At 37.4% G+C, this 14,529-nt stretch overlaps 1 protein-coding gene across 1 annotated transcript in view; it reads left to right on the top strand.

The window, feature by feature from the left end:
- The window catches only part of macf1a (microtubule actin crosslinking factor 1a), a 325,705-nt gene that overhangs the window by 309,569 nt on the left and 1,607 nt on the right, over positions 1–14,529 (top strand). Inside the window, 4 exon segments of the mRNA XM_055156981.1 lie at positions 2,103–2,220; positions 9,113–9,330; positions 10,943–11,035; positions 12,783–12,891. Of these exon segments, the coding sequence (XP_055012956.1) occupies positions 2,103–2,220; positions 9,113–9,330; positions 10,943–11,035; positions 12,783–12,891 (538 nt within the window).

Below are 14,529 nucleotides of genomic sequence, written 5' to 3'. Positions count from 1 at the left end.
CCCAAGACCAAAAAAATGTATAAAAATAATAAAATATTGTGGAAAAAAGTATAAAATTTGCAAAGTTGTGATCAATTTGGTGTATACAAAACTAGATTTGGACGTGCATGAAAAATAATATACAAAAAAAAACAAAAAATCGTCAACTAACTTTTTTGAAATTTGGTTGATAAGGAATAAAATCAAATAAATAGTCCTCATTGAAGTCCCCAGTTGTTTGTATCTGTGCAGCCTTTTACAGGAGTCATTCATTTCAGCAGCATCTTTTGGACTCTATTCATTGTCATTACCTCACGGTCAATGTTGTTAGTGTCTCACAGCGACACTGGATGCCCCCTACTGGTCTGTGTGTGTCATAACAGCTGTTTCTCTTTCCTGTTTCTCTCTGTCTTCATCACCATTTACAACTCAAAACATTTTAACATTTTATTTCACTGCGTTTGCTGCTTACACAACTAATTCACTATACAATAACACGTAATATTATCTAAAGTTATAATTCTGTACCATTTTATAGCACAAAATACACAAATATAAACTGTAAATACATTTTTGTTACATTTTCCTCTCTTTCTCTCCCCTCACTTCTCTGCTCCGTGTCTGGATTTTTAGTTCTTCCTCGGAAACCAGGTAAAGTAACGTCCTCTGCTGTGATCGGACGAGTGAAATCTGCTTTCTGGTTCTGCTTCAATCAAAAGCGCTCTCCCCAAACTCCATTTTCGAGTCAGATTAAACTATAAAGTCCAGGAGATGAGCGCTTAATTGTGGCAGGATCGTGAGCAGGTTTCACAGTCCTCTTGTGTGGATTTCTTTGATTTCTAGCAAAAAAAAATTTCAAACTAGAGACAATGGCTGAAGTGGTCCTTTTTTTGATATTTACAGTTTATTCTGTTCTGTTTTATGATGGGGAGCAAATCTGGCTGCCTGGTTGAAGAAATAACTTTGCTTCAGGACTTTTGGCATTCTTTTATTTTGATAATCTGTATTAAATAGTCAAATCTGTTGTGTATTTTTCTACATTTCTGGGCTGGGAATACTTTATTTATTATTTGAATAGACTTGTAATTTGCATGTTGTTTTTGCATGTTAGAATAATAATTTTGTTGAGGTTTGGATCATTTTGGGACTGCTTGGCGTGATGGCTGCAAAAAAAAAACAACATAATAGTTAAAGGTGCAATATGTAACTTTTCTGGTGAAGGGGCTGCCATCTGTTTGTTTCCATGGAGATCTAATTGCATTGCCTGGATCGTTCCCCACTATTTATTACACTATTATTGTATTTTTCGGACTATAAGGCGCGCTTACTGACCTCGACCTGATTTTATGTGGTACACGTCACTCAAAAATCTGTCAAAACGCGATATACACACAGAACAGACTCAGGAAGAACACTCATATTCCACTGAGTCGTGTCCGTTAGTCAGAAGCTGATGCATCAGCGCACAAGGAGCGAGCAGTTTTTTCAGTGCTTAGAGTTTATGCAAATTAGCCATGTGCTTTTAAGTTTCGTTTCTGTAAAACGTAAACAAATGTTCGCAAAGCTGCATTCAACATATTATTACTCAATGTGTAATTGAGTGCTCCTCGTAGGAAATAAAAAAACACACTTAAATTGTTCACCCACATTCACATTCATAATACACATTCACCAAGACAGGGAGGCAACACCGGGCAAATTTTACCACGATCTGCCAATGAATTGTGGACACCTGGGCTTAGAGATCAGTCTCAAGTGTCGTCTGTTTGTTTCACGAAATGCACCTTATAATCCGGTGTGCCTTATTTATGAAAATAGACGAGAGAATTCAACATTATTGATATTGGGCCTTATAAACCGAAAAATACGGTACACATTTAATTTATCTAACTTACATTTATTCAAGTAGATGTGATTTACTGCATTGAAGATACATTGAAAAACAGGCATTCTTTCTATTAGCATTAGTTAACTAGTGTTGTTATGGAACATTCTAGGCGAAGTAATAAGTAATCTCTAGTAGGCGGCAGACCCTACAGCAGAAAGGTTACGTGGTGCACCTTTAATATCCTGTGTCTCTTCCCATATTAAAAGCACTGACTGTTTTCTCGGTGTCTGTTTAGTTTGGGGATTCTCAGCAGCTGCGGTTGGTTCGTATCCTGCGCAGCACGGTCATGGTGAGAGTGGGAGGAGGCTGGATGGCTCTGGACGAGTTTCTGGTCAAGAACGATCCATGTCGAGGTGAGCTCATTTAATACCGTGAGAAAATATGAAGCCAAATGTGTTTCTTCGTGTTTCTGTGTACTTCTTTATTTGTGTTTGTCCTGATTTTTGTCTCTTACGTGAGAGTTGGGCGAATGAACTGTTACTTGATTCTTTTGGATGAACAACATTCACTGGTATTTCTAGTTTAGAATTTTGAACAGCCATTCCATTTTGCAAGGTTAACTTTTTTTTTTTGTTCCAAATTAGTGATCTGACTGAGGTTTATTCGTCTTTTCAGTACTGGTGAAAGAATTCATGGTGGATATTTTGTTGACTATGGAGTTTAATTTAACTAAGTGCAATTAAATAGTTCATTCTAGTAATAGTTACTTTACTTATTTATATATATTATATATAAACACACTCAGCTTTTAACTGCTCTGCACTAAATTAAGATTATTAAAGAAGTGTAACTTTTCTGGTAGAGGGTACGCTACACAAGCTTATTTATGAGCAGGATCGCCTCTCCACAGATCTGACAAGTGACTTGGTGACACTACCTGCCTGTTTCCATTAGAGACTGATCGATATATCGCTTGGCAGACATATCGGACCAGTATTAGATTAGATTTTTTCAATATCCAACATCATCTTTAAAACTCCAGCACACGCCAAATATTTGTTTTGATTGATCTGCTCCTCAAAAAATACACACAGTTTTATTTTAAAAGATGCTTGAAAACATAACTACACAAAATCTTACCTATATATCAGCCCAAAAATATCGGCAGAGTTTACCGGATAATCAGTTTCTCTGGATTCTAAACAATCGTTATCGGCATGAGCCATGAAAAAAAAACATTTTGGTCAATCTCGAGTTCCCATGGATACATTTAATGCCATAAAAGAATATTATAAGTAACATAATTGACATTATAATCTCTCTCTATGGAGTCGAATAGCTGGCGTACGCTCAATCAGAAAAGTTTCACAGTGTAGCTTTAACCTAGGTTTGAGTTTGTGTCTGATCTCTCTCCAGTCTCTTTCAGTGGTGTCTCCAGTCTATTACCTTCCCTTTTTGTTTGACGAGTTTTGTCATCTTTTTATGTGACACTCTTTTCTCTCTTTTCTCGTCCAAACTTCTCTCTCTGTCTCCATCTAGTGTCTAATTTGATCACTAATATTTTTGCATGATTTTGCATGGACCTCTCCTCTCTCCCATCCCTCTCTCTTGGTTTTTCTCTTTCCTCAGTTCAACATCCTGGACTTAAGATCCTCCGCTCTGACTCCAGTAGCTCCATCTCATCTCGTATAGGTTGGGTTTCCTCTAAATCTTCACCTTTGTCCTAAAATAAACTGTCAAATGCTTCTCTCTCTTCAGCCTGTTGCCATTTCCTCCTCTCTGGTTTGTTTAATATGTAATGGTTTGGGCTTGTTGTTGTGCCTTGCTGATCACCTGACTAACCCAAAAGAGAGGCCCAGTCCCTCCCCTTTAAATGGACTTAACATGGGGCTTTAACTTTGAAAAATATCAAAGCGGCAATTCAGAAACGTAGTATTTATCTGTATGATAAAGGTCCTGAATGTAACTGTGGTTCTATGAATCCTGTATGACCATCAACATAGAGTAGATTAAATTTTTATTTGCACAATACAAGTAAAAACATTGCAAAGAGGTAGAAAACATATAAATTACTGTGTAGGAAAGAGTGAGAAGACCACCTCCCCTAAAAAACATAACGTCATCTTACTTACAATTGTTAAATTGCTCTCTTGTGGTGAAATAAAAACATCAGCTATTCCAAGGACTATGATAACCTGGCAGACTGGCTTTTTTTTTTTCATCTTTTTTGACAGTTGTGTCGAGATTAGTTAAAATTTTTGTGTTTTAGTCTAATTCTGTGCACTGTTCATGTACAAACAACTTTATAGAAACATAGAAAATCTAAAACTAATAAATTAACCAAATCTCCAGAGTGAAAAGATGGCTTCAGTAGCGGCAACGTTTGTGTAAAACAGCATGGCCTGTCACGATAAATACTATTCACCTTATTGCCGAAGTTGCACTGGAGGCCACCATCGCGATTCGGGTTCTAGTTATTTCATCATCAGTATCATCACATTAAACAATACGATATTTTGATATTTTTGCACACCCCTATTCATCAATTCAAAATCTAAATTTGGACTTATCTTGTTATTGTCCTTTGAGTCCACGATAATATGCATTTTACCTAAATTTTTTGTTGTTATTAGTACATTTTTATATGTTACACGATGTAGTCTTGACCACTGTTAATGTTTTTCAAAGTTATTGTCCCATATTTTGTCATAATGGGGGCGGGACTTCCCTCTCTGTGTCTCCTCACTTCCTGTTCCTGCTGACGCCTAATGAAAAATATCACTCTCTGCAATATTTATTTTACATGTTACAGGGCTCACTGAAGCGGTGGGCCCCCTGGTGGTCAAAAGTGTGTGTGCGCGTGTGAATAAATGACAGAGTGGTTGTTTTGTTTGAGCCTATGGTCTCATCCCACCTCCAGCATGCAGTTTTTCACATTGTCTTCTGTGTCTCTCAGTGACAGTCACTCCTGGCTATTTCTGCTGTCGAGGTACTTCCCCTGACTCTCTCTCTCTCTCTCCATCTCTCACTGTCCATCTCTCACTCTCTCCATCGCCCGACATTTTATCATCATCTGTTCATTTTAACATACTTTAATCCATGTTGTTTTTTATATGTGTTTTCAGGCTTCAGGTGTCTGTTTTGTCCTCTCTGTGCTTTTCGCTTCTCTCACCCACTTCAGCAGGATCTGGCCAACCCCATGTCTTTAGATTTGGATTATCAAACAATTTTGTATCATATTATCAATTATAAGGGTTGAAATATCTCTAATATAAAGAAAATCAGCTGGGTATTACAAATTTAAAAGGTCTAGTCTAGTATTGTTAATAGTATTGGTTAATATTTTAAACAGATTATGCTTTTTGGAGGTGAACTCAAGTCATATTTTGCATGTTAAATGTTGTAATAATGTAAGACTTGCTACTGCTACCACACTAGTAAACCTATAAATTAAATCTGTTACCAAAGCTGCAGTTTAATATGAAATATTATAGGCAATAATGCAAAATACTAGAGATATACACTACCAGTGAAAAGTTTGGACACACCTTTTAATTTATAGTTTTATTTCCATGATTATTTCCATGATTGTTTATATTGTAGATCAGGGGTCATCAAACTAAGGCCCGCGGGCAAATTCCGGCCCTCCGCGCCCCTTTGATCGGCCCCCCAGCCCACTTGAATTGGCCCTATGAGGTAATCCTCAAAAGTTGTCATGGCCATTATTTCTTGGCAAATAATAACACGGCTGCATCTTGTATTTTGTTTATTTTTTTCAATGGAAAATTATATTTATATGATATTTATATTTAAATCATTATATAAGGATTCAAATCAAGCTAAAAATACATTGAAAAAGAAGGTGGGCATCCAAACTTTTGTCTGGCAGTGTGGTTTTATTCATTTATTTGACAGAGACAGTGTGTAATAATGAACATCCATAACAGTTACAGTGTAAATTTGCCTCATTATTAGCAAAGGTCCTATAGAAGAAATACATAAGCAACTACATCTAAGTAACTTCCCCTATGGATCAATAAAGTTACTCCCAATTTAAAAACAAACACTGCAATTTAGGAATATTTAGGAATAAGGAATAATTATTGCCTTTGACATCTGTACTTTAATAGGACAAAACTTGTAATAAGTACTTAAACTAAATGTAAGTAAAGTAGTATTATGTACTTCAATTAATGCTAAGAAATAGCAGAGGTGGGGACTTGCAAGTCGTGACTTGGGCTCGAGTCAGACTTGAGTCACTATTTTTAGGACTTGATAAAATGGACTAAGACCTGGGACTTGAGTTGGACTTGAAGGTCAGTGACTTGAGACTTGAGAAGACTTGAGAAGCACTTTTAAATGTGAATTCTTTCTATTCTGACTGTAATGATTCAAACTAAGATCTTGTCAAGACTTTTAAAAAGGTAAAATTGAAACTAAATGAATTTCTACAACTCTTACATACTTTATAAATACTAAATATATTATGATTTTTTTTAAAGAACAATTTAGTTTAAAATTCATATAAATTGCAAAAATTTAAGCTGTATTTGGTACTTTGGTTTAAAGACTTGAAATGACTTGATGCTCAAAGCAGACGACTTGGACTTGACTTGGACTTAAGGACCAGTGACTCGAGACTTGACTTGGACTTGCCTGTATTTGACTGTATCAGACTTGACTCAGACTTGAGGTCAAAGACTTGAGACTTTAAGGGTCAGTGACTTGAGACTCAACTTGGACTTGCTTGTATTTCACTCGGGACTTGAGGCAAAGACTTGAGACTTACTTGAGACTTAAAGGGTCAGTGACTCGAGACTCAACTTATACCTGTATTTGCCTTAGGACTTGACTCAGACTTGAGGCAGAGACTTGAGACTTATTTAAGACTTGCAAAACAACGACTTGGTCCCACCTCTGGTAAATCGTACAGAGTATATGTCTGCATTTATAGCTTGCCTGGCTTAGCTGTCTGTAAGCTTAAATAACCTGAAAATGTAGCATGTGCACATTTTCAGTATAATTCCTCGTAATAATAAATGACCCTATGATATAACAAATCGTGCCTTGTTTAAAGTAGTATTAAATGACATCTTGCTATCCGTGCTAACCCGGTGTTGGTGCTGTGGACTTGGGCGTGGTCAGCCTGGCTCTCCCCTTAATGCTGTTTTGCTGGTGGGACATGATTACAGACTAACACAAGACTAACTACAGACTCCACTCATATTTATTAAACTGGCCGTCCTCCTGTTTGATCGCTGGGGCTGTGCTAAAAAAAAAAAAAAAAAAAAAAAGCTACAAACTCGATTCATTTTTGGCGTTCTATCATTTTTTGTTTGGTTTTATTTCTTTGTTGCCATGCCGACACTCACCCCTGGCTCTGCTCTGTCCCCTGTCGCGGGCTCATTATGTGACTCTGTTGGTTCGGACCGGGCTCTCTCTGCGATGGCTGCAGGCTTGTGATTGTCTGCTGAGGCTGTTCCGAGTTTGTCTCCTGCTTTTGGCATTAACAGGCATGACCCCACAGCTACTGCAGGCTATGATGTACCCATATGACACAGTGGAACTACAGGGAGGATTAAAATATTATGTTGAGAGTAAAGAATAACATAGTACTGCAGTGATGTATAGACTTGTGTTCATTTTTAATAACTAACATAAAATAGCCATAGATACACAAATTTTCACTACTAAAATTGTTTTCGGTCTTAGATTTAATGATATTACTACTTTAACTACTAGGTTATTATGAAAAATTTACTTAGTTATACAGTATTTTTCAGACTGTAAGTCGCTCCGGAGTATAAGTCACACCAGCCAAAAAATGCGTAATGAAGAAGAAAAAGCTTATATATGTCACACCGGACTATAAGTCGTACTTTTTTGGGGAAAAATTATTATATTTATATATTAGTACAATTGTATATAAAATCAGAGACCAGGAACCGACATTTCATCTTGAAAGTCAAGTTATAGTAAAAACAATAGAACAGAGAACAACAGACTGTTAACGTCACATATGAACAGTTCTTCAGATAAACTATAAACAACAGATCAGAACAAGTTTACCAAACTCTCCATCTCACTCCAAATCACTAAATCCATTGAATTCTTTATCCTCGGTGTCACTTCTGAGCAACTCTGTGACCTCCAGAGGTAAACAGAGCGTTCCTCTTCTGTGTCGCTGTTGTCAGACTCAGCATCAGTTCCAATTAGAATTATTCCGGCCTTTCTGAATCCCGACAGGATGGTTTCTGTTACTGAAGTAATTTAGATTTAAAATTTTCAGTGGTACAGAAGTAATGGTGCGATCGACTGACATGACACAGACAGGACAGTGGCTCTTTCTGCAGGAGACATGCACAGTAGACAGACAGTAGAGTGAAGTGACAGTGGTACAGGAGTAACAGGAGCAGCAGATACTGACACACAAGACTAGAGCCTCTCAAGGCTGTCAGTGTGAAAATTTTATAAGTCGCAAGACCACTCAAACCATGAAAAAAAGTGCGATTTATAGTTCGATAAATACTGTAGTTGTTTCCTCTCACCCATAATCGTATTATATGGCGTCCTGTATTTTCAGACTATATTGTCAATCACTTCCCAGTTTCACCTGTAGACGCTCACTGCTCTGTACTTCTTCAAATTTGTTTCCTTAATCTATGATAGACGTAGGATTTAATAGGATTGTAATTTTGGTTCAAGTGAAAATAATCTGCAGCTCACTAGTGCGATCTGCAGTCATCCATCGCAGGTGCCGACTCTTTGTTGTTATGACTTGTTTATTTTATTAAGTCATTTTAGATGAATATTGCGATTATTATGACATAATGATCCACGTTTGTCACAGATTATAACTATATAGCAGATAAAAGTACGATATGTCTTCTTTATTGTTCTCTGTAGGGAGTTTGTACTCTAGCGTCAGATCATGAGCTCTGAGTTTGGTCAGGAGTAGCTGGAGGTTTAGTCTATTTTGCATGTTTATTTTCAGATAATCAAAGTACTTTTAACTCCAATACCCCAGAGAGAACAAATACTACTGTAAATGTACTTAGGTTGTGTTCCTCTTGAAGTATGTGCCTTGCTTCACCAACTTGTTTCAGTCAAAATACTCAATGAAAGCTCAGACTGTTTTCATTGATCAACATTGTCCCACTCTCACTGGACCAAAGCTCACAGACAGCCCCCCAACACACGCACCTCAAACCGGACGTGCACGCTGCTCTGCTCCCCTCTGCACCCACGGGACCTCCACCCACCCCACCTCCAGATATTAACTCCCGCGTCTTTGGTTTATTCCAGCTCGCGGAAGGACCAACTTGGAGCTGAGAGAGAAGTTCATCTTACCGGAGGGGGCGTCGCAGGGTCTGGCAGCGTTTAGGTCCAGAGGAAGAAGATCTAAGCCGGGCTCCAGAAACGCCTCCCCGACCCGCTCCTCCTCCTCGGCCTCTCACAGCGGAGCGTCTGGGCCCTCTGCTCCGTCTGCGCCCGCTACACCCACCACCTCGGCCTCGTCCAGGGTAAGTAGAAGCACCGCGGGTTATTCTGTAGATTCTGGGATAAGATGATGTCTCACTCTCAGATAAGGGCAATATTGTGTTTTTATATTTGAATTAGGGGTGGGACTTGATAAAAAAAAATCTGAGGCTTTGTGTTTAAGTAATCTCAAAAATCGCATAACAATATTTGCCCCAAAAGCAACATGTATTTTATGTAAATGAATTTATTGGACAACTTCATCAAATAATACACACAGACATGACTTTTAAACTCAAGCTTTTTTAATGTCTGGAAAAATGTCTCAAAAAAAATAAACTGCATTTCATTTCAAAATAGTTGAGAAAGATAAGGTTATTGTCCAAAATTAAAGTGACTAAAGTTAAAGTGCCGTTTTACTTTAAGTTCTTACCTTCTGAACGTTGTGTTTCTGTGTTCGCTGTGACATGTTTTGCATTTAAATGGTGTCGTAGGGTTCAGGTGCTTCTGTGATATGCAAACTCTTCTCTGCACAGTTTGCAGTAAACAGCGCCTTTGTCGATACTTCCAGTCGGGTCGTTTTTTGAATAGAAATTTGCCGTCCCCCAGACTCAGCGCTTTCATAGTCCACTGTGTGCGTCAGTATAATTGTCATACCTCGACACGGTGCACTGACAAACTGACAAATGTTCGTCATTGTTTGGCTTGCAAATGTGTTAATATGTTCAATGCTTCATTTTCTTTGCAATTACTTAATCGTAATTAACTTGATGAACTTGAACTTAATGTCTCACCCCTAATTTTAGTACATAGAAACATTTATTGCAAATTTCTTTATAAAACAAACAAGGCGTTAAGTATAAAAGCTCGTCTGTTACCACATAATAACCATGTTAGTTTTAGTTAGTTTATTTTCCTCAGTCCATTAACATAATCATACATCATATTACAATTATTTAACATAAAATTATGCATTTAAAAAACTTTTTTTTCAATGTACGGTAGTATCAAAATAGTGTTGCATTATTCTAACAAACAGGTCTGACTGTAAAAGTATAATTTTTCTGGTTGAGGGTCCGCAATTCATACCTCTTTTGTCTCCTAGAAGTTCCGCAGTATGGCATTAACATATTTATCTTCATGGAGACAAGCAGGCACAGTTACCAGGTCAAATTACGAAAAAGGACCCCAACCAATATTTACATACTGCATTTGTGTATGTATAAAAACTAGAAATGATCCTGTGCATAGTCAATAATTCTGTGAGATTCGTGTAATATATTCAGAAAATATATTTGGACTAATTTACTAGTATAGTATTTTTAAACAGAATATAATATCAAATACAAATGCCCATCTGAAATTGTGACATGATCCCTTTCTAGAAACATGAGCCATTCACTCATGTCATGTCTAAACGTTAACTGTACATTTGTTTGTCTTTGAGTTTTGTCTCCCCACATCCCTAACTGTGCAATTATGTTTTGTGTTTTATCTTCATTTCACAACCTTCCTTTTCCTGCTATGTTGCTCTAAATCCTCCTTAATTCATCGACGGGCCGCACTCAAAACGACACCTTCCCTTTACAAACGCTTGGCTCCTCGTTTCCTTTCCTCGCTCGCCTCCTTCCTTGCCTCCTTCCTTGCTCCCTTTAGTCGTCCCACACTCGCGACTATGCCAAACCGTGGCTGGCTCACAGTAAAACACCGACAGCATCCAAGTGCCACTGCTGCCCCGATGGCCACGAGGTAACTCACTCTAACTACCCCAAAAATGCACCCCCTTTTGCCCCGTTGCCCCGCCCGGCCAGAACCCGCCCCACTAAAGCCTACTGCACTAACTAATAACATAATAAGAACAAGAAGGAAGGTTGCAGGTGTAGCATTTTCAACTCCAAATTGAAGTTATTGATACTTTGCAGCTGATGTCGTCAGTATTTTCTGGGGGTGTGACTCTAACTGTGGGCACTGCTCTGTCTGAAGCTCTGTTAAACTTTAATCTGAGCTTTATTTTAACACAGTCTGTCCAAAAAGAGCTGATTTAGTTGGAGCTAAAACAGATGAGCTGATTTGTGCTGTTAAACAAGTCGCTCTTAAACAATTTTACAGTCACAAGTTAGTTAAAATTGGTCAGTTTTTTCAGTTTTTCACTTAGTAAGGCTCACATTTTTTGTTGAAATTCACCTAAAAATACCTAAACAGGACCGTGAACTCTCATATCGATTACAGACTCCTAAAAAAAATGTGCTGTATAAATGGTCCACATTACGCTGTTCTCTGATCGATGTTATAATGTTGTTTCCTCATCAAAAACAGACCTGGAGTTGTGTTTTGTTTCATTCACATCTTTAACATGAGGGAAGTAACGATATCCAAATCTCTCTGTATGATATTATCACGATAAGCATCTCACGGTACGATATTTATTGCGATATTTTGGAGAGGCTGATATAATTGTAGATGGGACACATTTTTGCTTTTAAAATACCTTGACAAGATTTTGGTGTGAATTATTTCTGTCATAATCCCAAGAATTCAAGTAAAAAACATATTTCTTCATGTTGTCTGCGCTGAAATGAATCATGGGATATGTAGTTCCCGATGTCTGTTAGTTATTGCTACTTTAAAACCAGGCATTTCAGCAAAGAATTTCGACGATACAATATCACGATATTTCGGTTATTGTTACATCCCTATTTAACACACAAACTCTGCATATTTAGGCTTCTCTCTTGGCTTCTTAATTCTTCTCTCAAACAAAAAAACTCTCTGTTCCACCTTGTGATGTCATGTGGTAATACACGAAGTGCTGCAAATCTTTACAAGAACCATTTGGATCATTACAGCTCTGGATTGCAAATGTCTACTGAACCAAAAGTGAAACGTAGCTCGAAAACTACCACTAAATGACATCACAGTGTGGAACGGAGTATTTTGAGGTTTGGAGATGTAGACGGACTAATAATAAAGGATTACTCAAACATGTGTGAATGAAACAAATCACAACTCCAGCTGCAGTACGTTTTTGATGAGGTAACAGCATTATAACTTCTAACTACTATCTTAAAACTGTTTTAGGCGGTCCTTGCTAATGTGTGCATTGTGTCTCCATGGTAACTGCTGAACATTCCTCCATAGGCGTACAGGCAGAACACCCCCAGCCTGATGTCACTGCGCAGTATCAGTTGTATCGTAATTCTAAAGTAGCACACTTTTGTTGTAGTGAAGTCAGTAGCTGCAGTGGACTATAATATTTTTACTTACAAAGTTTAGATTCAACACTGCAAGAAAAAAGTGAAGTGACTCCTCATCCTTTCACATTTTTGTACAAGCGTCTTTGTTGTTGCTCATTAATGTTGTGTGACCTTTTGGTGGTTTTGGTGGCATCTTCATAGCTGTCATGTCGTAGTTTGTGCATTATTTTTTGTTATATTACATCATTCTCCTCTGCGTATCACCATGAAATCCTCCTGACGTTGCCTGTGTGCTCCTGTAGGGGGCAGCGTCGGGCTCCAAGCTGAAGAGGCCCACGTTCCACTCGAGCCGAGGATCTCTGACCGGAGAGAACGGAGGAACCAGCCACACCAGCAAACCCACACGGACTGGTGAGAGCCTAGTACTTTCATCTAGGAAAAGGAGAATCTTGTCTTTGAGAGCTGACTTTATTACTTCACTTTATCTGTTTTTATTGGTCAAAAACACCTTGAAATACTGATTATTATTGTAATCCTGCTTGCCTCTGCACAGATCTGATGTATAATGACAAGCAGGTAGTGTAGTCAACTAGTCAAATGATTATTTCTATTGTACATTGAGACTTTTGGAATACAGTTTTAGCCAAGTAAAGGTTGATATACGATGACTGAAGGCTTCTAGAAAGAGAATATTTACCAAAAAAAAGAGCTTTGTTTTAACACAATCAGGCCATAAAGAACTGACTTACTTAGAACTACAACTTAAACAAGTCCCCCTCAAAGTTTTTCAGTTTTTCTCACCTTTTTTGTTGAAAATCAAACACCGAACCTGGACCGTGATCACTCGTATTGATCACACACAGCAAAAAGTGAAGTGTTAAAATTGACTCTCACAGAATCAGTTTTAACATTTTCTCAGGTTTCATATGAGTCCAATCTGTTCTAGAGTGAATTTAACATTTTTTGGAAATGTTAATTAAGTAAACCCTGAAGTTTAACCCCAAAATCAAGAGTTATATTAACATTTTGAGAGTAAACGGATAATACTTTGTAGGGTTATCCTGATTTCATTAGACAACACACAAAGGTGTTTTATTTTTACACTTTATTTTTGTTAATTTAAGATGAAATCATGAACAAAACTGGTTCAGACTGGTTTTCTGTCACAGCAGTTTGAAGTGATGGTGGGAGGAGCTGATTTCACTTCAACCATATTAACTGTGGCAAATAACCCCAACTTGAACCCCCATTTCAAATAGTTAAAATTACACTTTTTTGTGTTAAAAACAACTCTCAAATATTTTACTCAGAAATTTTAACCCTCCAGTTTTTGCTGTGCAGGTTCCCAAATATCTGTTGGATAAATTAGTATTTGTAGTATTTTAAATTTTTTTCTTGAGTATTTAGACAATCTATAAACTTATGAGGCTACATTTGCCGATGTGTGCATTGCGTCACCACGGTAACTGCTGAACATTCTGCCATACACATCCATGCAGAACACGCCCACTGGTATTAATTTTCTGAAATTAGTAAGTAGGGTGTGTAAAAATATTGAAATATTGATATGTATCGTATTGTTTAATGTGATGATACAGTATCGATATCATGGGCTGCTGTATCAATATATAGTATTTTAGTATTTTTTTGGTATATTTTATTAAATTATTTTGTTACAGCTGCAGTTTTGTTGCTTCTACAGAGGAAGGAAACATTTTTAACGTATTGATGATTAAAATGTTTGTGTTTCATATGAACTTTGCACAAGAAATGGTTTAACAAAGACTTTTAGTATCACAGACATGATTTAGCCTTTATTTTTTATCGACCAGTATTGAATTAATTTGAAATATATCGTATTGAAATCATATCAAATCGTAAACTCACTGTATCGAGGTATGTATCGTATCGGCAACTTTTTAATGATATCCAGCCTTATTAGTAGGAGTAGTTTTAGTATTCTGCTGCTGTGTCATTGGGCAAAACACTTAATTCATCCATCTAATCATAAAATATTTGTTATAACTCTAACGTCTGTCTTCTCGTCTC

Source organism: Boleophthalmus pectinirostris, unplaced genomic scaffold (genome assembly GCF_026225935.1).
Source record: "Boleophthalmus pectinirostris isolate CB_2022bp ecotype Guang Dong unplaced genomic scaffold, ASM2622593v1 HiC_scaffold_21, whole genome shotgun sequence".
NCBI classification, from domain to species: domain Eukaryota; kingdom Metazoa; phylum Chordata; class Actinopteri; order Gobiiformes; family Gobiidae; genus Boleophthalmus; species Boleophthalmus pectinirostris.
The sequence above is the reverse complement of the archived record's forward strand: the minus strand, read 5'-3'. Positions and strand labels throughout refer to the sequence as shown.